Genomic DNA, 27,836 nt, shown 5'->3' on the forward strand with positions numbered 1-27,836 from the left:
ATGTTATCAAGCAAAATTTTAGGGGGGACCACGAAAAAATTTTGACAAGCAAAAAAAAAGAAAAAAAAGGTTATCAACTAAGAATTTAGGGGGGGGGGGGATCGTCCCCCCCGCTTCCGCCGCCTATGATAAAAAGTACATATGTTATCTTCTAACACTATTAACGAACCTCTTTGCCTTAGAACGAAATCAAAAGCACATGAAAAATATTGAAATGTTCAAATTTGAAAGTCTTGACCATAAATTGATTTGAATGATTATAAATTAACTCTAGTGTCTTTAAATAAATCACATTGTCTGATTTCAAATTTTGAATGACCAATATCTCCGGGAAAACGATAACGCGTGAATTTAAATGCACATTGATAAATCTAGGTGACTCCTATATGAAATTGGACTGGAAACCTGTAGTAGGCATGGTAGGCCTATGTATAATCAAAATGACCATCGCCATTCATCTTTATGGTGAGGTTTGGTGGTTAAAGCGCGTCTAAATATTTGGTGAAGGGTCAATAATGTGAATCATACTCGATATACCATCAACTACTACAAAAGTGTACAGTGGTCATTGAATGTTTTCAGCCGTTAGAATAAGATTTTCGTCTCGCCTGCGCATAGCAGAGCGAGACTGTAAACGCCGCTTTTTCCGATGGCGGCGGCGTCAACATTGAAATCTATATAACCAAGGTTAAGTTTTTGAAATGTCATCATCACTTAGAAAGTATATGGACCTAGTTCATGAAACTTGGACATAAGATTAATCAAGTATCACTGAACATCCTGCATGAGTTTCACGTCACATGACCAAGGTCAAAGGTCATTTAGGGCTAACGAACTTTGGCCATGTTTAGGTATTTGTGGAGTTTTCATAACTTTTATGATGAAAATTTTATGGATCTAGTTCATGAAACTTGGACATAAGAGCAATCAAGTATATCCCTAAACATCTTACGCGAGTTACATGTCACATAAACCAAGGTCAAATGTCATTTAGGGTCAACGAACTGTGGTAATGTTGGGGGTATTTGTCATCATAACTTAAAAAATTTATGGATTTGTTCATGAAACTTGGACATAAGAGCAAGCATGTATACCTGGATATCCTGTGCTGTTTCAGGTCTCTGGATCATGATCAAAGGTTACCTAAGGTCAATGAACTCTGGCCGTGTTGGGGGCATTCGTTGAATTGACATCATAACTTAAAAAGTTAATGAATGTAGTAAGTTCATGAAACATAAACATAAGGGTAATCCTCGACTTTACATAGTAATTGGATATTATTTTGAAAGGCACAAAGATCCTGACAGTTTGAGCTCTTACCACAGATTTCAGTAACTTTAAAATGTTATTGCAAACTTGTCATTATAACTAGTTTCATGAAATGGGTCCCTGATATATATAGGCCTAAGCTGTATAATTTATTTGCAACATGCTAACAAACTAAACTTTATCAAATGAGTAACTACTGACTTTGGACCTAATGTTCAGAGAAGTATAAAAATAAGCAATTCTTAAATGTACTTTACTGATTAGCTGAAAATCAAGATGAATTCAATTTAAATGCGTTTGATTGCAACTATTTCTGCAATAAGCCATTAAAAGCAGCAAGAACTCCAAACAAATACAAGAAAGATATTGTGACATCACATAATTATTATTTTTTGTCCATATAATATATATTATTCCATATCTCAAAGACTCAAACATGCAAACAATGAAATAACCAATGTCATCAAATAACATGACAATCATACTCTTCTATGATACTTGACATATATTATTATATTCACAAGAGCTATACAGAGGTAACCTCTATATTAAGGCCCTGTCACATATTGCCATGGAATGATATAATCTAAACAATTTTCATCAGAGTTGCATGTCTGCAAGTTTAATTAATCATGGCTACACACCAAGTATGGTTTATGACCGATTTCTCTTTGTTCTTAAAAGACAGTGTAACATTTTATGCAAAGATTAGAGCATGGAACATATTGATGCTTAAATGAAAATATATGACTACATAATTCCTTCTTCGACAAAGAGGTATGGAGCAAATCAGAATACTAATCATTATGATGTTACACAAATCGTAGGATGAGCTAGGATTCAACGCCAGTTCAGCCATTTCTCCGAACTTCAGGTTTGAAATTAATCAAAATGTTGATACATGTATTTGTTTTCTCATAGATAATCAGAACCTCAAATCAGAAATAATTGAGTTCATTCCATTTTCTCATAATCAGAATTTGCAAATTTATGTTTCTTCCAAATTAGATTGTACACCAGTCGTAAGATGTGGGGTGGACTTATCAAATCTAGCACCATCTCCCAGGATCCCAATACATCCATAAACTAGTGTAGGAAATAATTATCAAAGTTAATGAATCTTTTTATCTACCAGAATGTATCATTACATGGTAATATGTGACAGGGGCGAATAATATCATAGTACTTTCCATGTGTTTTCAAATATTAAGACATAATACCTAGATACATGTACGTGATGATTACATTCCACCAAAAATTACTTTTGTTTATGATGACAACTGATAAACATGTACAGAGAAATGGAATGCTGACTAGTATATATATATAGCTTCAAACATGAAATTTACCTTCCAATAATGAATTTTCGATTCATGTTTGCATTAACATACACACTTACAAATATTGACATATGTATCAATTGGCTTTAAATCTGTGTACGTAAAGAATCAACAAATGTACACAAGTACATAATAGTGTATTGCTTCAACATTTTTTTACTAGAAATTACAAAGGAATCAACAATAAAGACTACACCTCATACAATAAGATTTTTTAAATAATAAAGAATGGAAATATGAATGTGTCACATACTGTAAGCATGTTTTTTTTTTTACTTGGGCCAACCATTTACACTAAAATATATATTTTTCAAAGAATTGCACAAGACGTAAATTACAAAAGCCTGATATGGGTGCTCAAACTTCATTTGCTAGGCCAGTGATGGATGTATGGGTATATATATATTGTACATATACCACAGATATACACATATTTATCCTCATATATATTGTGTGAATCTTATATAAGGTTTAACTGTTAACAAAAATACTTGCATAAAAACATTGATTTAACTATCCACTGAGAACCATTCAAATATCATCACTTATTTCTTTAATTAGAATGCATGCAAAAAGAAAAAAAAATAAGAAAAACAAAACCTCACAGACATGTCTTATCATTCAGTGTACATGTCTGTGATCATATATCCTAATAATTTATACCTAACTAAAAATTATTACACACAACTTAATGTATATATGGTATCAAATGTCAAAATATGATATGATAGAAATATCCTTCTCAGTACAATTCCATTATATGCAATGAATTCAAATATACTGGTAGTGTAACCTAGAAATGGTAGTTTGACAGAGTAGATATAGTATAAGATGTTAGGGGATATCAACTTTCAGACCAAATCAAATCTGTTTTGAAAAGAGAGCTATGACAGCCATAAAAATTTATCCACAATACCCTGATAAAACCTCGTACCTAAAAATGTAAATGTTTTGATGACAGCTCAGAAAAAGCTAGTTTTAGGGTTATACTTTCGCATACATTCGTAATTCCGAAGTTTCGTTATTCCGAAGGTTCGGATATTCCGAAGGTTCGTTATTCCGAAGGTTCATATTTCCGAAGGTTCGTAATTCCGAAGGTTCCTTAGTCCGAAAAACGAAGTGAGGTTCGTAATTCCGAAGGTTCGTTAATCCGAAAACGAAATGAGGTTCGAAATTCCGAAGCTTCGTTAGTCCGAAAACGAAATGATTAACGAACCTTATTTCGTTTTCGGACTAACGAACCTTATTTCGTTTTCGGACTAACGAACCTTATTTTGTTTTCGGATTAACGAACCTTCGGAACAACGAACCTTATTTCGTTTTCGGATTATCGAACCTTCGGAATAAGGAACCTTCGGAATAACGCCACAAATGTTCGGATTAACGAACCCTTTTACGTTTCCGGATTAACGAACATTGAGGTATAGGCAATTTACGTGTTTCGGAATTACGAACCTTCGGAATAAAGAACCTTCGGAATTACGAAGTGTAACCTATACTTTAACATGGGTAGCAACCTTTTATTGCCTCGAAAGAGTTCTTCACAGAAATCAGGAGACCGTTTTCATATGAGACTGCCAACATCGCTATATTTTAAAATACAGCCTCTTCTAAGCTTCATTCAAATTTGGAGATATGAGGTTTAATCGGCCGAGCCATGAAATGCATATCAATACTAGAGCATGGTTGGAATACCTATCAGGTGCTCCAGCAAAAAGCTGACCCCATCTTTCTGAGGGAATCCCGCTTTTTTTCCTTCAATTCAACAAAAACAACCCAACGGAGAATACATGAATGAGAAAGCTGTAGTGAAAGACACTTTACAGGTTTCTTGAAAGAGGATGCGGCACGCACAAACTTTTGTTTTTAAAAGCATCCCATCTATAGTATAGTACATAGTACAAAATATTTTTTTTTATTTACCTGTCCTATTATTGCATTCGTCCAATATTCTAGTAGCCGGAGACACCTGTTACTCAATCATGATTAATATGGATATGGATTAATATGGATACAATGAATGAGCAATGACTTAAACATTCTGTCCTCAATATTTGTATTTTACCCCTTTCTGATGCTAAGCAACTAGTAATAAATTCTGATTCTGGCAATATAAATCATCTCTTTACCAGCACAAATGCACATGTTTTTATTCATAATACTGGAGAAGTTGAGAGAATGAACAAAGTCAACATTGTAGCTAAATAATGAATAAATTCCTGCATCACTGCAGGAAAGTGCTTGATAACAAAAAAAATTGACAGAATTGCACATTTTAATTACTACATGTATACTTTTCATTGAAAAATTAATGTGATTCTCCTACATGTACAGTCTGGTCAGATGCCTCTCGTACTTAAGAGTAATGTACTACAAAATAGGGTAATGTACTCTACCAGATTGCCTGAACAAGATTCCTCAACAAGACATGATATAAATTAGACTTCAGTGTGTGAAGCATGCACTCTCCACTTGCATACATGTATGCCCCTGTGAATTTTCTACCACCGATTTTCACTTGCAATGTCAGGCAAGCATCTTTAATCGGGTAATAACTTCTCTCTTTTTAGTCAGTCCAATGGGAGTTAATCCATTGTTTATTACAAAGGTGAATCTCTTTGGCATTTTAAACATATATGTATAACAGACTGAACCCCAGGGATAACATGTAAACAAAATCTACCAGAAACCCTTCCAATTTAACTAATAACAATACCCCCTATATGATAATACATAAGCCTATCTATTTCAACAATCTAGATTAATTAGTCAATCTTGATCCTTTGACTGGTCATTCTGTAGATGATGGAGTCACCAGGATCCATGTTACCCAGCATCATGGCGACGACCACGACTGCGATCACCAGGATGATGCCCATCCAGAGGAAAATGTTGAAGAAGACGGGGAAGGTCTCGTCGTAGTATGGTGCCACGTTCAGCGCCGACGGTGTGATGTTGGTGGCTGGGGCTTGGGTTGGCTCAGCAGTGGTAGCCTGTTGAGATATACATGAAGATGAAAAAGATGAATTAACTATAGATGTAAATAAGGAAATATGCAAAGTCAGGAATGCGGACATCAGGAGGAGATTACATATCACGAACACAATATGTGAGGAAGCTACAGAAAAACGCCTGAGGTGGTTCGGGCACATATGCCGTATGTCACAAAACCGCTTTCCAGTTCAGGCGTACAGAAATGACTTTGACGAGGGGAGACCACCAGGACGTCCCCCTTCCAGATGGAAGGACCAAGTCAGATGTGATGTGGGTCTCCCTCTACTGGATGCTGAAGACCTAGCCCAGGGTAGAACTGAATGGAAAAGGATCACCCGTAGGAGAGCGAAGGGACACACCGTCCTATGCACCTAAGTCAGTCAAGTCAGTAAATATGAATTAATCATGCTCATCAGGAACATATCACATAATGGAATCCTCATATGGAATCTCATCACCAATAGTGAGTCTGATGTTTCTTCAATTATCATCTATTTTTTTTCAGTTGCTCATTGGAGTCGGATATATCTATAAGGGTGTAATAGACGGAAATCTTGCAGCACTGATAAAAAACCTTTGACAAACATCTTGTAATACAATAGAGCCGTGTCTTAGCATCACATACATTTCTGTCAGATGCAAGCATTTCCCCTCTATATTAGGGTATTATGTTGTTTATATAAGTATCAACATTTTGATCTTTATTTCCCTTCTGCAGAGTCTGGTCCTGCTATATATGTAGGGAGGTGGGCAGGCAAGCTGGGGGGTATCACAACAGATGGGCAAAATGGGAGAAAAAACAAAAAAGTTAAAGTTGAATACTGAATACTTTATACAGGTACCACGATATGCACAATAGTGGTCGGTTTCTGCAATATTGATAAATGAAAAGGAAGAGGAAAGAATGTCATAAAATTCCTGATTGATATTATTGCTGAAGACTTGATTTCCCCATCACGTGCTGATGCAGGTCAGGTCATCGACAGGGTGGTCTCGAAGTCCAGTCAGCCTGGTTTGACTTCTAGTTGACGTGCAAGTGCCCTTTGGAAGATGTCTAATATCCTTACTATTAACATGCCTTTTAGAGAACTTATAAAAGCAATCCTGTATTCTGGTTATTTATTTGATTTGTCTCTTGCACCATCACTGTTGCAGTCGGGTAAAAATATTCATATCTGAAATACCAACGTTACTCTCTTTCTGACCAACCCTGCATTAATAATACCCCACCATAAATTACCTTAACTTCTTTTTGAACTGGTTAAAGTCACAGTCAGCATCCATCCTTAATTCATCCACATTCACACTATTGATATCATTTTCATGTAATTTCCATTTCTATTTCACATCATTAAAATCAAATAAATAAATAAAATAAAACCAAAATAAATAAATGAATAAATGAATGAATAAATAAATGAATTTATTTAAATGGAAAAATAATTACAAAATACCAAGGAAATACATGTCAGTGTTTTCACATAAAAAAGACCCATGAATCCTATAATTTGTGTACAGCAATAGTGTTACTGTAGTACATGCATCTGTACCTGTAATTTCATATCATTACAATAGATGGCACCAAACTCAGCAAAGCCAGATAAGCAAATGCATGTATTGAAATTTGTTTAAACATTGATTCCACTTTTATATAGTTGGAATTTCTAATCCGAATCTGTCTGAAATATGGCATCCATGTCAAAAGGTGAAGCCATGGTTGACAATTTTTTTTTTTTTTTACAACACTTTCTTTAAATTAACATTTTTTTTCAAAACAATACTTACTGGATTAACCTTGGTGGTTGTTGGAGCATTTGTAGGTGCTGCTGTTGTTGTGCTTGTAGCCTGTAAGATCATTGAGAAATCTTGTGGGTATTTGTATGGGTTGGTGTGTGAATGGTCCAAAATTCAATCTTAATTGTGAATTATTAGCATGTAATTGAATGCGTGCAGTTATAGTAGAAAGTACATGTACCTGTATCATCGCTGGGATGTTAAAGTTTTAATATCAAAATGAGGAAGGTTTAAAGACAGCTCAGAATAAGCTGGATTTTGAGTTATGACATATATAAATTATTTTGCCTTGAAAGAGTTCTCTACAAGAATAAGGGGACTGTTTTCAGACAGTATGAGGTTGCCACGATTGCCATAAATATTTCTAACATACAGTTTTCCGAAGCTAACCTGACATGCGCATCAGCAGAGGATCATCCTTTGTTCATGGGGGGGGGGGGGCATATATTGTACAACGCCTACTTAGCTTGTTGTACGTGAGCAAATGGGAGGCTGAATGTCAAACATTCGTACCGTTGCACAAAAGACGTACCATCCAAAATGTACCGTTGCACGGCTTTAGGAGGTGACGTCACAATACGATTTAATTCATTGCTTTTTGGGATGAGAGTAGACTGGTCACCCGTGTCCCCTACTGGCATCAGCGGAGAGTCAGAGAAGCGTTGGATATTGAGGAACATAACACTGTTCCTCAAGACAGCGGCCTCCAACTCAACAATATCTGGCTTACCGTTCTAGACAAAGAGGCTAATTTGCCTAATTAGCCTACCCGGACGTTCCACACACGTGTGAGCACTGCAGTGCATGGGCGGAAGTGGTGACTATTGTCATTCATGCTAATCCTAGCGGGAATAATAACTGACAGCATTTCCGGTCATCGCTGGTTTTGCGCGCCCAATTTGTGTGTTGTCACCCACGTCCGCATATGTGAATGTCGTGTGACCTATCTAGCCAATCAGAGACATGTACCCTGCGAGATACCGTGCATACGGCACTTCGACAGAGTATATAAGGCCTGCTTTTACAAACTTTGCTCATTCTCCTGAGGACGACAAGAACACACTTGTCGAAACGTCGAGATTGGGTGGTCCTTTTCAGGACCAACATATGCCCAAGAAAGATACATGGTGTACCGTGAAACCTACTACACTATTCTTCTTCGCCATGGAAACCTTCAGAAGTTATATTAATTCATTGCGCTCGGTAAAAATGAACAATACGCGTATAAGCCAGCTGGCTAAATGCGCAAGGCTGCCCAAGGTCATGTGCGCTTGTGGGATTTTGCTTTCTGCTTTCGGTATTTTTGCTCCCTTTTCATAGACTACTATAGGGATAAACTCTTTGTTTTTTCATATTTTCGCTAAATTCCGGGGCGTTGTACAACACAAATAGCTAATATTCTTATTCGTGCAATGGTGCGAGATTTCGCATTCGGTGAAAGAAAGAAACGCTCTATTCAACTCGGCTCACGCCTCGTTGAATAGAGCATCTTTCTTTCACCTCATGCGAAATCTCGCACCATCGCACTCATGCCTATTTGCTATTTGTATATTGTTGCATCCCCCAATAACAACAGATAATCCTTTGCTCCGACGCCTCTGTACCATAAAATATTCAAATTTGGGGAAATGACGTTTTAACACACTAGCAATGATCTAGCACTCAGCAATCATATGGAAAATGGTTGAAAAAATTAGGAAGAATGAAGTGATGGATTAAAAAAACAAGTGGAACGCCTCTGGCAGTCTCGCCTGCATTACGTGATTTAATATAGCAGCAGTGCTTACTTTGAAAACTACTATAAAATAATCATTCACAAAAACACCATTCATATAATGACATAATACCACGTTCATTGACCATAAATGACATTTGAACGGTGACTTAAGACTGTATGTTAGAAATATTTATGGCAATCGTGGCAACCTCATACTGTCTGAAAACAGTCCCCTTATTCTTGTAGAGAACTCTTTCAAGGGTTGTCACTTATATTGCATGCAGTGAGCTGAAGCACCATCTACTCTTAGATATTACCATCACTTGGATTGAAAAAAAAAACCATTATGAATGTAGAATAATCCTATATGAATTGGTATGAATGCCAATATGCCATGATAGTAAAATAAAGCACTTACACTCATATTGACATGGAAAAGGTATATGAAAAAAGAACAATTTAGAATAGAGATTGTTTATGGAGAAGGATGATTATTGATAAAATGTATTTGATGCATGTAAGTCGTTTTGTATTTACATCCCATGTAATATCTAAGAGTAGATGGTGCTTCAGCTCACTGCATGCAATATAAGTGACAACCCTACATTTATTGGAACTTTATATATACAGATTGACAACAAACTATTTCAACATTCAATATTTCGATTGGTGTATGCAATGATTGAAGATCTGTACATTCAAATATGTACATCTAGGTTAAATTTGTAAAATTTTATAAAAGATTATTTGGAGAAGAGCTAAATTGGCTCCAATAAAGTTAAAACAAGTTATAATGTACATACATGTATATGAATGAAATAAGAAGACAGGAATAAATATGCAGACTGAAAAAAATACATGCTGATTTCCAATTTATAATCTGTGAAAAAATGCATGAAAAGGTGAATTATGGAAACAAAAAAAAATAGGAATAAATTGTACTAAAATTGCAGTTTAATGGAATGCATTAATGTAAGACACAAACAAAGTAACACATGCGGAAATAAAAACAATCATCGTGGGTTGAAACTGCACAATGAACTCCAACCAGATATATAAGAATTAAAAAAAAGAAATATGGATGTGATTAAAAAAGACCATGCAAACAAATCAGAATTGATGAAAAGCTAAATTATCAACAACAAAAAACTGATCAAAGAGAAGAAGAAATCACAAATTTAAAAATGTATAGAAAATCTATATTATGCAAAGTAGCCGAAAGAGATGTGTCATGCAGGAATATAAATGAAAATAATGGTACCGGTAAGTACGTATGTGAAAACAAAAATCATATAAAACAATAAGAGAAGTGTATAAATGGTTTAATGTGGTGGTGCTGTGGAATTACTGAATGAAAACTTTTAGAAAGCACACTGGGTGATTTCAAGTCCAGTGTTGGTGTTAGAAGCACAATTTGGATAGTGTTTCATAGCTTGAAAACCTATTCTGAGTTTACACAAATAATCCTGGGGCCCGTTTCATAAATAATAATAATAATATAGGGTATTTATATTGCGCACATATCCACCTTGTTAGGTGCTCAAGGCGCTCCTATATTACCCGGCTAAGCTAGGCGTTCATAGCGCACACAGCTTTTTAAGGAATTACTTCCTACCGGTACCCATTTTCATTTCTTGCAGGACTTGCAACTGTTGTAACTTTGCCATTATGGCAACTATCATGAAAAAATTGATTCTGATTGGCTGCTTAGCCATGTTACCATGGTAGTTGCCATTATGGCAAAGTTACAACAGTTGCAAGTCCTTTAAGAAACAGGCCCCGGATCAAAATATTGACAGCCCAACACCTAGTGACTAATTTTTTCAGCACCATCTTCATTTTATTTTGGTGTAATACTCATGTAAAAGTTGACCTAACACCAACACCAAAAGGTAAACACTGAACATGAAAATGAAATCACCCATTGATGCACTATGCATCAAGGCTTGAAACAATATTCTGTATCAAAAACCGAGTGGAAACTGTACTGTACATCAAAATATAAACAATTTACTTCAAGATCCTAATCAGATGATAAGCTTTGAGCGGATGCACACTATGCATCAGAAATTGGAACAATGTTCTTTAAACCGAGTGGGAACTGACACTGTTCAATATATCAAACAAATCACTTCAAGATCCTGTATCTAATGATAAGCTTTGATAGGATGCACACATTTACATGTATGAGAGGTTGAGTATTTGAGCTTATCCCATGTCTTATCTTTGAAAGACACGCAACAGTTCTATAGATCCATATTCCTCCTTTCTGTGTAATCAAATGTGGGCCTATGTGTGCTACATCAGTGTGTTGTTTATCGTGCCTAGAAATGTGTCACACACAACTTCTGGTGGCCTACTCTGGGAGGCCAAATCACATTCTTAATCACTGTGACTCTTGCCAGCTACCAATTTGCACATGATTCTTAACACATAATTTGATTGACGGATATGCGCATGATCTGACCAATGTGGTGATTTGATATAAACTGAACGCAACTGAAATTTAAGAGTGACTCAAGAGTCACTGTGAGACACCTCCGCAGATCTTTTTGACTAAAATTATTGTAGTAAAAAAACCCATCTGAATGAAGTTAATGATCTGTCAAAAACTGGAAAGGGTCAAAGCAAATCCACTTCCACAATGATAAAACAAGAAAAAAATATTGGGGTAACTCATTTAGCACAAGAATATGATCCCTATTGTGCACAAAGTTATGTGTTGCTTTCGGACAATTTTATGAAACACTCCTAAGACAGTCAATTATGAAGGTTGCTATACATGTACATGCTCTTTATAGTGCCAGTAAAAAAAAAGAGATCAATTTAGGTTTGCAGATTATGACAACGCATAGCAAGTGATATTCAGACCCGTCAATAATAAACCAGTGTATCTGACCAATCACCAATGAACTTGATTGACCTTACCTGCATGAGGGATCGTCCCTGTCTGTGCATGAACGCTTCCATGGGAACGGTAGCCACGCCCATAAACAGATCCTCACCGTAAAGCTCTATCATATCACGTCCCCACTGTTTGAAATTCACCACAGAAAAGCAATTGAATGTTTCTAATACATCATAAACAAATTCAAACTGTATTTCAATATGCTTCCTAGCTTTTAAAAGAAAGTTCATATGCACACTAAAGTCATAAACAAATTGAAAATGTCATACACAGACGATTCATCTAACCTTTCATATAAGCAACTTGTCCACAAACAGGCTGCAAATGTAAATATTACAGATACATTCCTTTCGGCGTCTTTTATGAACAGGTATCTATAAATATGACAGTAATATTGTGGTGTTGGTATCACAGAGCTGTACATGTAATATAGAACTGCATAAATTAGAAGATACATTATTTGGGTGTCCTGAACTTCTACAGGAAGATACATGTATCTGGTAAAATATCACTTTAAGCACTGTAATTCATAGTATCAATGAAATATTAGGATGCCCCCCCCCCCCCATTTCTGGAACCCCAAACTAAGATCTCTTTGTGATTTAGCTGTTGGATAAAGTCAACTAGAACGTTCATTGCATCAATGCCGAGTCTGGTTTATATTTCAGTGTGCAGAACCCTAAACCCTAACAGCTCAAATGAATATTCAGGTACATCTGAACATTCCCTCTCGCCAAACTGTTTTTCTGGTTTACCGTAATATCACTCTCCTTCCAGCTAAATATTATCATGATTTCCCTCCCCCCTCTCTCTGGTACCCCAAACTATTAAGATCTCTACATGTATGTGAGTTTAATACCTGTTGGATAAAGTCAGCTAGAACGTTCATAGCATCAATGACCTACAAGGTCCATACTCAGACTGCAGAGAACTGAATCCTGACAGCTCAAAGAAGTAGGTATCTGGGCACCCCCCCCCCCTCTGGAACCTCAAACTGAGATCTAAAGGTAAGTTACCTGCTGGATAAAGTCTGCTAGAACATTCATAGCATCAACCACCTACAAGGTCCATACTCAGACCTGAATCCTGAGATTGAAACCTGAGAACTGAATCCTGACAGCTCAAAGAAGTAAGTATCTGGGCATCCCCCCCTCCCTCCCCCTCTGGAACCTCAAACTGAGATCTAAAGGTAAATTACCTGCTGGATAAAGTCAGCTAGAACGTTCATAGTATCAATGACCTATCAAAGGTCCATACTCAGACTGCAGAGAACTGAATCCTGACAGCTCAAAGAAGTAGGTATCTGGGCACCCCCCCCCCTCTGGAACCTCAAACTGAGATCTAGAGGTAAAATACCTGCTGGATAAAGTCAGCTAGAACGTTCATAGCTTCAATGACCTGAGCCGAGTCTGGTCCATACTCAGAATACAGAGCCCTGAACCCTGACAGCTCAAATGAGTATGTATATGAACATTTTACATCCCCACTGTTTTTCTGGTTTAAATAACTGATCTTCCATCCAAACATTGGGATACCCCTCCCCCCATGGAACCCGAAAGTGAGATCCCTTGGTAAGTTACCTGTTGGATAAAGTCAGCTAGAACGTTCATAGCGTCAGCGACCTGAGCCGAGTCTGGGCCATACTCGGACTGCAGAGCCCTGAACCCTGACAGCTCAAAGGAGTAGACGTCTGGCACATTATCATCAACAACAGCCCTGTTTGCCTTCAGCTATGAGAAAGAAAGCAAGAGAAATAAGAGATTGAAATTTTAGGGTGCTTGCAAGAGGGTGTACAGATGTGCAAGGATATTCGCATATATTTCAATCTAAATGATGAACACGTGGTTGTGTGTGTGAACCTGGTTTAATTACACTTATTTCATCTATACACATCTTGAAACATAAAATGTACAAATCATTGTTGGCTGATATCACATCCATTACAAATTTTACCATGAATAGAATCTTGTAACACAGAGAAGTGCTCAATTGAAATGATGAAAATAAAGACCAGGGAATGACAAAGAAATTATCACAGAAGGAAAACAATAACACGAAAGACATCTATTGGATATCTTACATGTGTATTTTAATGTTTGACGATTATCGCTGATAACATGATATATATATTACAGAGTCTGAAAATTCATTATATACGTTCATTATGATTTGCAATTCTGTGAGAGCGGGGAAAGGGGAAATGAAAGCAAGGTGTCCATTAGTGCTAGTCCATGAAAAGCAGGCATTTGGGTACCAACTCACAAAGTTCGGCAGTTGGTTTACATCAATACAAAGCAGCATTGTGGTCAATAAATAGTGATTAACTCTCCATAACTGCAATCACGTTACCGCGATATATCAAAATAATCATAAAACCATTATTGTCTAGTCAATATTTTTTCAATAGAGCATAATTTTGATAATATCAAAATATCGTCCAGCGTTATCAGGATCTAATGCATATTTGCTGTACCTTTAGTAGGACTTCCTGCATTATCTGAAGCTCACTGAAGAAGTTGACATCAGACTGGTGGGTCAGGTTTAGGGTCAAAGGTGAAAGTTGGAGGGTCACCGATGTACTTCCTTTCAGCAGGGGCATCATCCTGTCGAGCCTGAGTGGAGGAAGACCCTCAAAAAGCTTTGGGAACTCTTCTGGTGACCGAATGAACTGCAATGATTACAGGCAGAAATTTGCTTTCAAATTCAAATGAGCTAGGAAATACATCATTACGGTAAGTAGTTCAGCTTTTCTTCTTCATTTTAATACCAAATATGATAAAAGATTTAATGAATCGCTGAGCAAGAAGAGTTTTGAAATGTCAACATCAAGCTGCACAGAAAAGTTGGTCACGATTTGTTTCGGATGCACACACATTTATCCAAAATGGACGGCTCATTAGCATTTCTATAGTGTGCTGATCTTTGTTACGTTTTGTCGTTTCTTTCAACATTATTGAGAATGGATGCAGATTCACACAAAAATTTCTGAGAAAATTCTTTTTGTTAGGTCTCAATTTTCATTAGTTTTAATCTGACTTATGTGACTTACCCATAAAATATTTGGTCTCTAATCACAGAAGAGATTTCACCAATAACAATACCACATATGAAACCAAAACATAGTTAATAATCTTGATATGTATCCCTGAAAATGGATTTCCTTTTTTATGGGATGCACTGTATTTAATGTCAATGTACATGACCATACCTCAGCACCTGCTACTAGTTCTACTGAAACAGGCTTGCTTTTTCCATACATGTTGATAATATTATCCTTTACAGAGTCTAGAGTTAGACTACCAGGTTGCACCTGAAAAAATGATAAGAAAAAAATAATACAGTAAATACCATTATAAACAGATCAATTGTGGTAAAAAACATGAAGCAAAGATATTGGATGGTTGGGGAAATGATTTTCTGTGGAACAAAACAAAACAAAAACATTCAAAGGTATGGGGGGGGGGATAGGAAGTGTATTTTCAAGCAGAAAAGAACACAATATACATGTAATACAGCTGTAGATAAATTTGTGTGCAAGAAAATTTGATTTTCTGAAGAAGAAATAGTCAGATTTTGACTTTTCTTCCCATCAGACCATCTAGGTTAGCAAGAAGAGTGGGTGTTCTGAAACAGAGAGAGGCACTACTATGTTCCATTTTACATGTTATCACCACAAGTGACTGGTCATTGGCAATAGATCATCAAAGGTTACAAATGTCTGACAGCTTGTTTATCATGAGTAGATTGCCACACACAGTTAATGAATATTCAGACTACAATTATGCTATAGGCAAGGGCGGAGTGACGTCACATCTGCTTTACGACAACAGCACTGAGATTAGTACGATGAAAACAAAGTATCAGAAACACGATGAAATAATGTCAGAAACAGCACTGAAAATTTGAGAAAGATTTGTAAACTTCCAGATAATGAAATGGGTAAACTCGATTATCACGAGTATGAATGCGATGTTTGTGTATTATGCATTGTACATGTAGGCATGCCAAACGCTGTGCTGCTGTACGGGCCGCTACAGTATTGTTTTTATCTGCCAGTCAGTTGTTAGGGCTCGAGATTAAAAATGCCCGGATGTTCGCCCCGGCATATAGAGTGCCAATTGAATGGGTAATCAATAGTGAGTTACAGTAAGTGGGCAAGATGTTACATGTACATTGCAAGCAATTTTTTAAAATGCACAATGCATGGTAATCATATGTCACAATGGAAAATACACATTGTGGTTTGTAACACTCGATGAGGTGTTTACATGTAAAATATGCTAGTGTAACTATCACAAGTGGCGATAACCTGTGAATAAAGTTTTACTGATCGCCACTGGCTTCTGATTGCGTTACCAATGAAAAAGTGATAACACATGTTGCTGAACGGGTTGATACGAGTCCTTAGTAGTTAGTAGCATACCTGTTTTATAGGAATGGATTGAAGAGCTGATGGTTTGAGAGCATCTGTGCCTTGAATCTCTTCTACAGTGATTAGAACACCAGCTTTGGGTCTTCTGAAGATACTTCCGGCTGACATCCCATGCCATGATAAAGGCTAATACAGAAAGAGATACAGATACATGTAATTGAAAGTTTAGTTTAATCAAAGTGCTAATCTTTATCTTACACCTGGGTATGTAGCATATAGTGTCTTTTCCATTCAAGGTTAAATTTCAACAAAACTTTGATCTTGATTACTTGTTGAGCATTGTTACCATATAGTTAATATTGGACAGCAAAGTTCCGATTTTATGTCGCTTTCAAGCAACAGGGCAGTGAGCTGATAATCACAGAACATTACTGGAGGGGGGGGGGTATTTCACAAACATTTAAGTGCAACTTAGAGTTACACTTAAGATTTTATTGCATGTGGCAAGGACGTGCACTAATTCCCACTAAATAACATGTGCGCGTTAGTAAGCAAAGAGGGTTTTAGGATTAATACAAAAAATATGAGGTATACCTTCTTACATGTAACAGGTTTGCTCTAACTTCTTAAACATTGTAATGTGAACAAAAATTGAGGTAAATGAAAAATATGAAGGGTTATATATTTTTATCCCAAAATGTATTATTACAAGTATCTCCCATGATGCCAAGCATTATTCATTTATAAACTGTAGGCAATTCAAATAAATAAAGAAAAGTGAACTAACATTTTTCATATAAATGTAATAAATGATATTTGCAGCACATACCATGAAAAAAAAATACATGTACAATAGTGCAGATACAAGAAAATAAATGAAAGTAGAATTTATCAATGTTCTCTGTCATGAGCACATCAGGAAGTGTGCATGAAATTAATGATATTAATACATCATTTAAAAATAATAAATTTGTTATCATTTGATAGTAGGGGAGACCGGGGTTAGTTGGAACATGGGGTAAGTTGAAACATTGTAATTTTCTCTAACGTCTTTAAATAAATTTCTGCAATACTGCCCTCAATTTATTGTCATTATCAACAGCCATCCACCATATTACAGACAACACATATGCAACAAGCCTGGTGAAGTTAGAAACAAATTTTAGTTTTTTTACCTTCTGAGTAATTTTTTTCTTGTTCAGAAATGTTCGATTATCTCGGAGAAGTTTATAGATCAAGTTGGCCAGTTTGGGGGTATAATAGACACTTATACCAAGCTACAAAATGAGGTTATTGATATGCCATGGTGAAGTCCCTTTTTTGTGCTGTAAGCTTATAAACGTCTAATGGGCCTCCGGGGTTAGTTGGAACAAAGTTGAAGGGGCTAGTTGGAACATGTTCCAACTTACCCCAAACATAATTATGAATAAAAACATTGGATTTGATGAAAAATTATATAAAGTATTTCACACTCTTTTGAACATGTATTGTATACCATGCTTGTTTTGTTTATCAGTTGGGTCTGAGTGTGCATTTAAGGCCTATTGTAGGCACCTAATGCAATATTAACCCTTATCAAAATAGGGGGTGTCAATTTGAGCCCCCCCCCCCTCAAGAAATTTCGTCACTACGCTGTCGCACAAAATTTTTTACTACACTGCTCGCTGACTTTTTACTTTCAAGTCTTGCGCATCATTTGAGACCAAATTTGCGATGCCTGTGTGCGCGATTTCAAAATTACGCAACAAATTGTATGTGCATGTTCGGACCCAAAATTGTTCAAAAACGTGATTCCATGTACAAGGTCAATGCAAATTGTGTTTTTCAACCAAAAGTCATAAATGTATGATTAATTATTTTACTTTTGGTGGTACAAATAGATTAATCTTATGCTATTTATGATCGCAAAAGCCTCCTGACAAAGTCCATCGGAAAAAACAAAGGTTTAAAAAAACAAAAAAAACAAATAAAAGACAAAAAATACATAAGAAATTGTATTTTTTGCATTTTTTGGTGGATATTTGTTTTGTGAAAATCGATACTCTCACCAAAAATTAGCATTCTACTAGCTTGATATATAGAGTTAAAGGTAAAAACTTTTTAAAAAAACAAATTTAGGGAAAATTTTATATGCTTATTTGTATAATTAATTATGAAAACAATATAAACAATTAATTTTTGTCTTATAAATTTGATGCAGAAGTACATAAAATTGCTGATAGTACACTTAATTGTATGTAAACTCAGATGCACCCAAATATTCAGAATTCTACTACACAGTCTGCTTGTGTGAGTGGCGGTATAAAAGGAAACATAAAGTTCAATGAACCCACACTTTAATATTTTGAACTTGAATAAGATAAAGCAAATAGGCTAAAACCATGTAATATTACAGTTTTAAGTAGTTATAGTATAATTCTTAATTGACCATGCAGTGTTCCAACTTACCCCATACCATGTTCCAACTTACCCCGATATGGGGGTAAGTTGGAACGTTTGCGATGGTCTTGTTAAAGGTGGATTTTTTCAGTAACCATAATAGAGTTAAAAATTTTATGGGGTACATTTGAAGCCCTGCGATATATGCTTCAAGCTGATATACTGATTGTTTCTCGAGTAAAGTCTATTTGGATTTTACCGCTATTTTTGTCAAAAATGTTCCAACTAACCCCGGTCTCCCCTACTGTACATGTAGATGGGAGAAATAATTTAGGTGTAATAGTTTCATCATGTTTTATTCAAATCATACATTTGTTGTATTATTTATGCTGTATAGAGATATAGTATTTTATGTTATGTTTTATGATCAAAAGATATGAAATAAATATGATTTGAAAAAGACAAAATTTCATCATCTCACCTTTGAACTTGAAAATCCTAAAGCTAATTGGAATAAATCTGGGATTTCATTGGCATTGATAGGACCTTCATCTGTTTGAACCTTGAGGTATTCTGGAACATGGGCTAGTAGAAACCTTCCTTCACCTAATACTGGAGAAAAAAAAAAGAGGGAAAAAAAATGTCATTAAAACAAACTGTACAGGTACATGTATAGTACTACATTGCACAAAAAGGTAAAGTATTGAGTGTAGATCAAAGTCTAAAAAGTCCATCCCCCCAAAAAAACAAGTTGATTTTAATAAAGAGAAAAATCAAACAAGCATAATACTGAAAGTTTCATCATAATTGGATGCAAAATAAGAGAGTTATGACATAAGTTTTGCTTAATTTCATAAACAGTTATACTGCTGTATGCACATCCTGGTCGGTATGCAAAGGGGATTGATGACATCACCCACTCACTATCTCTTTTTTAGGACTATATGGCCTATATGAAATATTTCAATTTTATCCTCATTGTCATGTGAAAAAAAAAGGTTTATTCCACCCTGAACATGTGAAATTACAATTCTTTATTAACATTTAGTGGTTCAATCGAGAAGGTATTTATAATCAGTTCTGTAAAAATTGAAATATTGTATAATAAAAAACAAACAAAAACAAAATAAATAATGAGTGAGTGGCATCATCAACTCTCCCATTAGCATAATACTGAGTTATGCATACACATGTGACCATTTTTTTTAAAATAAGTACAAATGTATTATTTCATAACTTTCTTATTTGACATCCCATTTTGATGAAATTTTCAGCGTTAACTATACTAATCAGTGATTTTCTTGTCTTGAGTCAAATCAACCTTTTTTTATGGGATGGACACACACATAGAAATAATAAATGTATTTAGCATTTACATGTACTTTTACTGAAAAAATGTTGTGCCCAAAATGTTTGGATTTATTTTTAGATAATTTGAAATTTTCATTTCAATTTTATTATTCAAAAGATGATGAAACAGGAGAAGGAGAAAATTTTAGTCAATGTTCATGTACATATTAACTACACATGAATGTAACCATACGGATGTTTAACATTCAGTATTAGTATACAGTATTACAAAACTATTATTCAAAAGGAAACTGAACATTCTTTTGCTTGGTGTCATTTCCTACAGATATGACAAAGATCCAGCTCCAGTCAAAGACCAATGCCACTGGATGCACAGTGAATTCTACTGCAGCGGTAAATGAATAATACAGGAAATAGTGCTAGTTTCACATTGACTACACATTTACCAACTCCAACTGAATGCTGTGAAAACATGTGGACTTGATCTTAACCGTATTCAAACAATATAGTTCGGAGTTTGAATATGAATTCCCTCAAAATTTCTCAGTCGTAAATTTCTGATCAAGTAAATGATAAAGTTTGGGGAAGGGGGCACAAAATACTGTAACGTAAATTACGCAAATCAAAATCAAATGTTTTTTTAGGATTTCATTACATTTTCCTGGATTTAAACTGTACTGTATAGTACACTCATTCAATGCTAAGACATTTATAAATATGAACAAAACATAGGTTATGAAAAAAATTCTAACCTTATTCTTTCAATTCTTATTTATACTTTCTAATATAAATATCAATATTTCAGAAGGTGAAAAACAAATACCAATAGGCCTACTTTCTCAGTTGTGAGGAAAGAACTTATTACTGTCATATCATTATTCACTAGATCTTTAACACAAAGTTTACATGTAGCTTCAAATGTCCTCCCATTTTATGAAAAATAAATAATAAATTCATCCCGGTAGTTAGAAATATCCTAAAATCTATAACTGAATAAAAAACATGGCAGAAGTTTTCTAAGTGGATTTAAAAAAATATTTTGTGTGGAATTCTTATTTTTGCAATTATCACTAACCAAGGAACATGTTTACTATTTTTTGTTTATTTTATATTCAAATTCATTGTGTTCCCTACTAATCTTGAAATTGTTCGTTGACACTTGGCAAAATTAATGAGCATGACATTTTATACCAAACCACTGAACCAAGCCTTCGTGTTTGGTTCAGTTTGGAAGTGACAAGTTTGGCGAACTTGCGTTCGGTTCGGCGGTTCAGTTCCAGCACTACTTTTTCCCATTAGATACATGTACACTGTAGGCGTTTCATTATGATCTGTACAGTACAATGTGGTATTGGGAATGGAAGCTGGAAGAGAATTCTAAAGATGTGGGGTAGAGCTTGAAAGGGCCTACAGATGTACAATGTAGATGTTTCACCCCCCAAAAAAAAATTTTTCTTCTCTTTTTTGACAGTTAAAAATAACTTTTGATTTGTAGAATTAAGGGAACTACAGGATGGAGAGTACATGTACCGTATGCCTGGATTAATTTAGAAAGGTGCTTTTGATCAGGCCAAGGAGAGATTAAGAAAGTTACAAGAACAATTAGCAACGACATTGATGCTGAATGAATGTGTTATGGACTGGTAATACATGTACAAGCAGTCATAAGCGCATGCAAACAGTAATAATGTACAATTCATTATTTTCCCCCTCAAATTGGGGTTGTTTTATGCATAATTAATTGAGCATAAACTCAATAAATTCTATGAAATGTCTGGATGTGTTCTGTGAGGAAATACAATTACATGTACATCATGTACTTTGGTCTTAAGGGGTCTACACGCATACAAATTAATTTGTAATTTAGAAAGGTGTTTTTGATCAGGCCATGGAGAGATTTGAAATATACAAGAACAATTAGCAACGACAATGATGCTGAATGAATTTGCTATGGACTGGTAATGCATACGTGTACATGTACTTTGGTCTTAGGGGGTCTACACGCGTACAAATTATTATGATGGCAAAAAATGAGGTTATTATCAAATAAACAAATATTGAACAACTTTTATTCAAAGTATATGTAATGTAACAACATTACCCATATTTAGATTCTTTGAACAAGTTGCTTTTGAATAGAAAATGTACAGGTCTACAGTGTACACTAATAAAGCACATGGCAATGATGAAGCAAAAATCATAATCTTGAGTATAAAGCTACATTTTAATGTTAAAAGTTTTTCTGCAATATCTAAATTTGTCTCAAAGCTTCCTTTCACAAAATATTGTACACCCGACCAATGTATGTCAGAATGGGTTGTTTGACTATACATAGGCCTACACTGTACTTAGATGGCAATTTCAAGAACTTACATGTACAATCAATACTTTGATCGAATATCAGACAATACTACAGAGCACAAATACTCACCATAATTTTTGCTATTTAATGCATGACTTTTGAGAAAATCCAGAGCAAAAGATGTTTTTATCTGCATTACCAGTATAAAGAATCCAGACATTTGCCCTCTCCTACTTACATTATCAATATGTTTCTAAATTTTTCTGTTTTAATTGCCATGACAATGTTTAATACCAACTTACATGTTTCTCAATGTCTCTCAAAGTCTTAAATGTGTCACAGTGTTATGGCCTTGATTTGACAGCCCTTTATGACAATTGCACAATGCATGTTTGATAGATACAGATACATGTACATATGTCTGCATGGGCATGTCGTGGTCGAGTGGTTCTGACTCTTGCCTTTCAGAGGGTCGTGGGTTCGAATCCTAGCCGTGGCGTGTTTTCATTCAGCAATAAATTTATCCACACTGTGCCGCACTCAACCCAGGTGAGGTAATAATAATAATAATAATAATAATAAACAGTTCTTGTATAGCGCATATCACGATTATGAATAATGTCTCTATGCGCTTCCAAAGGACTTGGATATTATTACCCCAGCTGTAGCTTGGCAGCCGTAATTACTAAGATTACAGCGCACATGCATTTCAAGGAATAAATTCCTGCCAGGTACCCATTCACCTCACCTGGGTTGAGTGCAGCACAATGTGGATAAATTTCTTGCCGAAGGAAATTACGCCATGGCTGGGATTCGAACCCACGACCCTCTGTTTCAAAGTCCGGAGACTAATCCACTGGGCCACAACGCTCCACACTCCACAGGTAAATGAGTACGGGTAGGAAATAATTCCTCAAAAAGCTATGCGCACCTGAATCGGTAGCCTACATGTGTAGCTTAGACGGATAATAATAATTACAGGGCCCGCTGGGAGAACAGTTTACGGAACTGAAGTGGCTACCATGGGTAAATTTACCGTTATTATTATGGGGGCCACTGCATTGCAAAGCATTTCAAATGACAGGCATTGCAGAGAAAAATAATGAAAACTACTAGTGAAGGTTTGAGGAAAATCATCAAATATCAGAATTTCATGTTTTTGATTTGTGACGATATAAGACAAGCAGTTGCCCCATGTACATGTAACATAAAATTTGGAAATTAAGTTTCCATTTTGTCATGGTTCATGACATGTCTTCATGACTAAATAAAAATTCTTTCACTGGAGGTACAATAAAAAGCAATTCCATTTTTTGAGAAAATCAATGACATGAGTTACATTCATTTAATTTTTTTACTACACAATATATTGAGAAGCTACATACATGTAGCTGCTAGTATATTATGTCACAAATCCAATTATAAAAATTCTAATTTAATATCTTTTTAAATCTTTGATGCATTTTCCTCAAAGCTTCACAAGTGATTTTTTTATCATTTTTATTCTTGCTATTTTCACAATAAACTTTGTGTCAGGCCTCAGCTAAGGTTAACTTCCCCTTTGACCCTGCACCAACACAGCATTCGCAGTCAAAGCAAGACAACTGAGAATTTGCAGTTGACTGAAAATTGAAAAAAAAACATCCACATATCAGCAGCACATCCAGGCTGGCCACTAGAGTGGAGAGGAGGAGTAAGTTTGTAGAATACTACTACTAGTATAGAAAACTACAGAGTATCACATACTGTTCTAGTCTAAAACTAGGCCTTAACTATTCTAGAAGTATGTTATTAGACTAGAACATTGATACTGGGTCAGATGTATAAAAAGTAGCAATTGCTAGCATTCAATTGCTTCAAGCACAAGCAATACGTGTAGCTAGCCAAGCAAAAGATCACACTTCAGCAATTGCTTTATTTCATAATGGTGGAGCAAACAACCGCCGCTTAACTAAGGCGTCTATGGAGAAAGGGGGCACTTTTGCACCCTCGATTACTCCTAATCCTAAATCTTTTGCTTTTTGACAGGGTAAAAGGGAAGAAATAATAAAGATAAATTTATATCAAATTTCAGCTTACCACCTTTGCGAAAATTATGCTGGAAAAAAACGAATTTTTATGACAAACAGATCAGGATCCGCCGAGTTCTTCTTCAATCACTGTCAATGCAACTACATGTACATGTAGTATGTACAGTTGAGCATACGTGACGGCGATCGAAGAAGAACTTTGCTGATACCTAGCCTTGAGGACTCTGTGATTTCACAAATACAAAAATTTAATACGTGATCATAAATAATTAGTATAATACTACTAATTAAAATAACGCATTAAATTTCAGTATTTGTAAAGTAATAATTTTTACCTATAAATTGTTCTTCAAAACGGCATCGCTAATCGGATGTACGTCATAACGAAGCGGTTCAAGGGTCAGGTCTATTGTATTCGCTTTGTTAACAAACGGATCGAGGGATCTACATGAGATTGGTCTGGTAAGAAACGTCTCACTTTCACCATTTATAGTGAAATAATTTTTATACCTTTATACGCATGAAGGTTCATAGATATATAAAATTCACCCCTACAAACCGATTTCACCCTCTAACTATGGATTTCCTAGGGAAATCCATCCGGGTGTGTACATGTAGGTCTCGCTGCAGCGTCTATGGAAAGAGTGTCAAGCCAAGGCTCCATGTCTGAAGAAGTTTAGATCTAGGCCTATGTCAAAATATTAAAAATATCAGACATGGAGTCCTCAAGTCAAGGCTAGCGCTGGCCTAGACAGGAATAACCATCGTTTCTGGGGATTTATTCAACAATTTCTGACATTTTACAATCATGTATCATTGGTGAGTGAGCCAACGCAGTTCAGCGGAACAACCAAAATTACAGATTTACAGAGACTGAAGCTTTTGGTCTAGCCAAGGCTCGACATTAGCGGTGGCCCGGTGGCCCGGGGCCACCAGAAATTCACCTCGGGCAACCATTATTGAAAAAATGTTAAGTCTTGGTGGCCCGAATCGGGCAACCAATAGTTTTTAAAGTAGCACAATTTTTCTCCCGATTTTGCACGCATTTATCAACTTTCTACAACTCAAATTGCAAGCCAGTTGTCATGCGCCTTTTTTGTTGATCTACACACAAATACACACACACAAATTTTGCATAGTCATGACAGTACTACCGCTACAGCATACAGTAGCTGTTATCCAGCCGGCCGCGCCGGCAGGCTGGAATGAGCTAGCTTTGCATGAAGCCATGCGCAGCTAGCTGTGCGCTGGCAGCCTACCGGTATTCAGACTCAGGGAGCTGCGATATGAAATGTTGCTGCTAAGAAATCTTCCACAGAACTCTGAAAATTTAAGTCAAAGCCACATTTTACGCCAATGAAATGCCCTTCTACAGTCCATATTACTAAAAATCTGGTGTACCCTGATTATTTGCAAGCATTAAAAAGAGGAATTATGACCTCTCTTTTGACTCAAAAAGACCGATTTCTAAATGAATTAATACACATAAAAACCCATAGGTGAGTACATCACAGTCCCATGTGTGCATTTGTATGTATGTTGATACTTTGTTTCTTTCGGAGCTGTGTCTTTTCTAGCCAAAAATAAACAGTTTCTTTCTTTCTTGTTTATAAATGACTTCTTAAACCACTGTTGAGAAAGTTTATACTTTGGGAAGGCATTTTATTGATATGAAATGTGAATTTTTCCAACATTTTGGCAAATATAGGGAATGATTTTTTTCACACTTTTTTTTCCAGATCTATATAACTTTTGCAGTTTTTTTTTTTTTCTTTTTTTTTTATACCCCTTCCCATTGAATATGCCTGATTAAAGAATATGTTTCTACTAAAAAAAAATAATACAAACTAAAGGATATAAAAATAGAAATGCGCCATTCCCAAAAGATAAGTGAAAATTATTTGCTTGGCTTTTAATTATATTCCAGTCAGAATAGACTTTAAAAAATATTTGTAATGGCTTCTTAATTTTCCCCCTTTCCCCATTTTTAAATTAATTTTGTTTTATTCATTTTTCTTTCATTTACTTTTGTTTCTTTAGTCTAAATCTATTTTTCTTTTTCATTTTCTTTCTTTTGTTTTATTTCACTTATTTCTTTTATTATTTTTGTTTTCTTTTTGTAATATACTTTTTGAAAATTATTTTGGTTTGTTTCCCCATTTTATGCATTGTTCTAATATTGCAGCATATATTTCTGTGATTTTCTCCTGCTATAATATGCTGCAAAAGAGAAAAAAAATAAACTGGATTTGGGGCCTGCATAATCTAGGTTTTAGGATTCAAAGAGGAAGAAAGGAAAAATCATTGTTTTGTACATCTATCTGAGTTTGTTATGCACTGTTTATTTACTTTACCATTTTGAGTCTGTGTCTATAGGGAGATTAAAAAAAAAGTCCACACAATTCATTTATTCTCTTTCAATCATTACATATTTACAATGATAGAACAATTTCTATTTTACCACAAATCAATTAGCAAAGTAAAAAACAGCAAACAAGGTTTACACACAAGATGTACAAAGTGAAAGTAACTTAGTGGTACGTGGTAGTGGCTGCAGAATTAATATTTCAGAATGTTTAATGTTTTTCTTTATATTTTCCGGGCCACCAAACTTCAATATCGGGCCACCAAAAAAAATTATTTGAAGGTTTTGGTGGCCCGAACGGGCCACCACCAAAAAAAGTTAATGTGGAGCTGAGCCTTGGTCTAGGGACTCTAGCGCTGGCCTAGGCCTAGTTAAGCGGCCTTTGTTTGCTCCACCATTACGAGTACGAGCCCAATGGCAGTCATCCGTCTGTGTAGGAGGTAACATAGGAGAAGAACAAAAAGAATCAGAAAATGTTGAAAAACTCCTCTGAAAAAAACAGCGGATAATTTGACAATTGACAATGTGATGTCTGATGACTGACAAATTTCTTTAATTTTTCATGAAAAAAAGAGCTTGGAAGTTGGAAAAACAAAGTGATGATGCCTGGTTCCATTTCTCAAAATGACAGAGAAGAGAATCGATGTAAGTAGATCTAATTGTTTTATTTAAAATAATTAAGTAAAAAATGAGGGAGGCTGGCCGTGGCCCCGCGAAAATTCGTCGGATCCATATCCAAAGCCTCACCGGCCGCGCCCCCGCCCCGCAGCTTCGGGGTACGGTACCGTAGTCGGTGCCGGTGGAGCAACTCGACTCCTCCGGCTGCAGCGAGTGAACGAAGAAAATTTAGTACTTCCTTTAAAAATGTTAATTTCAAAAAGCGAATGAATGAAAAATTTTATTGCAAGTGTAACGAACCATGTTTTACTTACCATAGGTGCAAAGCAATGACAAACAAGTCACAAAAATAAATACACTCATGGAAGTCGCCATCTTGACTGTGCAAATGAGATCTCAAATGCAGTGCAGCACGCGCAGTAACAACACAGAGAATC

At 35.7% G+C, this 27,836-nt stretch overlaps 1 protein-coding gene across 2 annotated transcripts; it reads right to left on the minus strand.

The window, feature by feature from the left end:
• Window positions 1-1,633: 1,633 nt before the first annotated feature.
• On the minus strand, window positions 1,634-27,836 carry LOC129278789 (renin receptor-like). Of its 2 annotated transcripts, XM_064111658.1 has the most exons (9): window positions 27,714-27,836; window positions 19,255-19,385; window positions 16,446-16,580; window positions 15,231-15,332; window positions 14,496-14,690; window positions 13,603-13,752; window positions 12,043-12,147; window positions 7,389-7,448; window positions 1,634-5,602 (listed from the first exon to the last, which is right to left on the minus strand). In XM_064111658.1, the coding sequence occupies exons 1-9, from the start codon at window positions 27,772-27,774 to the stop codon at window positions 5,375-5,377; spliced, it is 1,167 nt and encodes a 388-aa protein (XP_063967728.1). In that variant the 5' UTR covers window positions 27,775-27,836; the 3' UTR covers window positions 1,634-5,374. The 2 variants fall into 2 exon arrangements, with proteins under 2 accessions (XP_063967728.1, XP_063967729.1); XM_064111659.1 differs by lacking the exon at window positions 7,389-7,448 and having other exon boundaries at window positions 27,714-27,824.

Source organism: Lytechinus pictus, chromosome 16 (genome assembly GCF_037042905.1).
Source record: "Lytechinus pictus isolate F3 Inbred chromosome 16, Lp3.0, whole genome shotgun sequence".
Classification (NCBI taxonomy): Eukaryota; Metazoa; Echinodermata; class Echinoidea; order Temnopleuroida; family Toxopneustidae; genus Lytechinus; species Lytechinus pictus.

What these genes read in the sequence shown, in the direction of transcription:
- LOC129278789 (XM_064111658.1), bottom strand. Translation starts at nt 27,774, where the DNA reads ATGGCGACTTCCATGAGTGTATTTATTTTTGTGACTTGTTTGTCATTG. An exon ending in TAGGATTTTCAAGTTCAAAG is followed by an intron (nt 16,581 to 19,254) that starts GTGAGATGATGA and finishes TTTCTGTATTAG; the next exon opens with CCTTTATCATGGCATGGGAT. An exon ending in CAACCACCAAGGTTAATCCA is followed by an intron (nt 5,603 to 7,388) that starts GTAAGTATTGTT and finishes ATATCTCAACAG; the next exon opens with GCTACCACTGCTGAGCCAAC.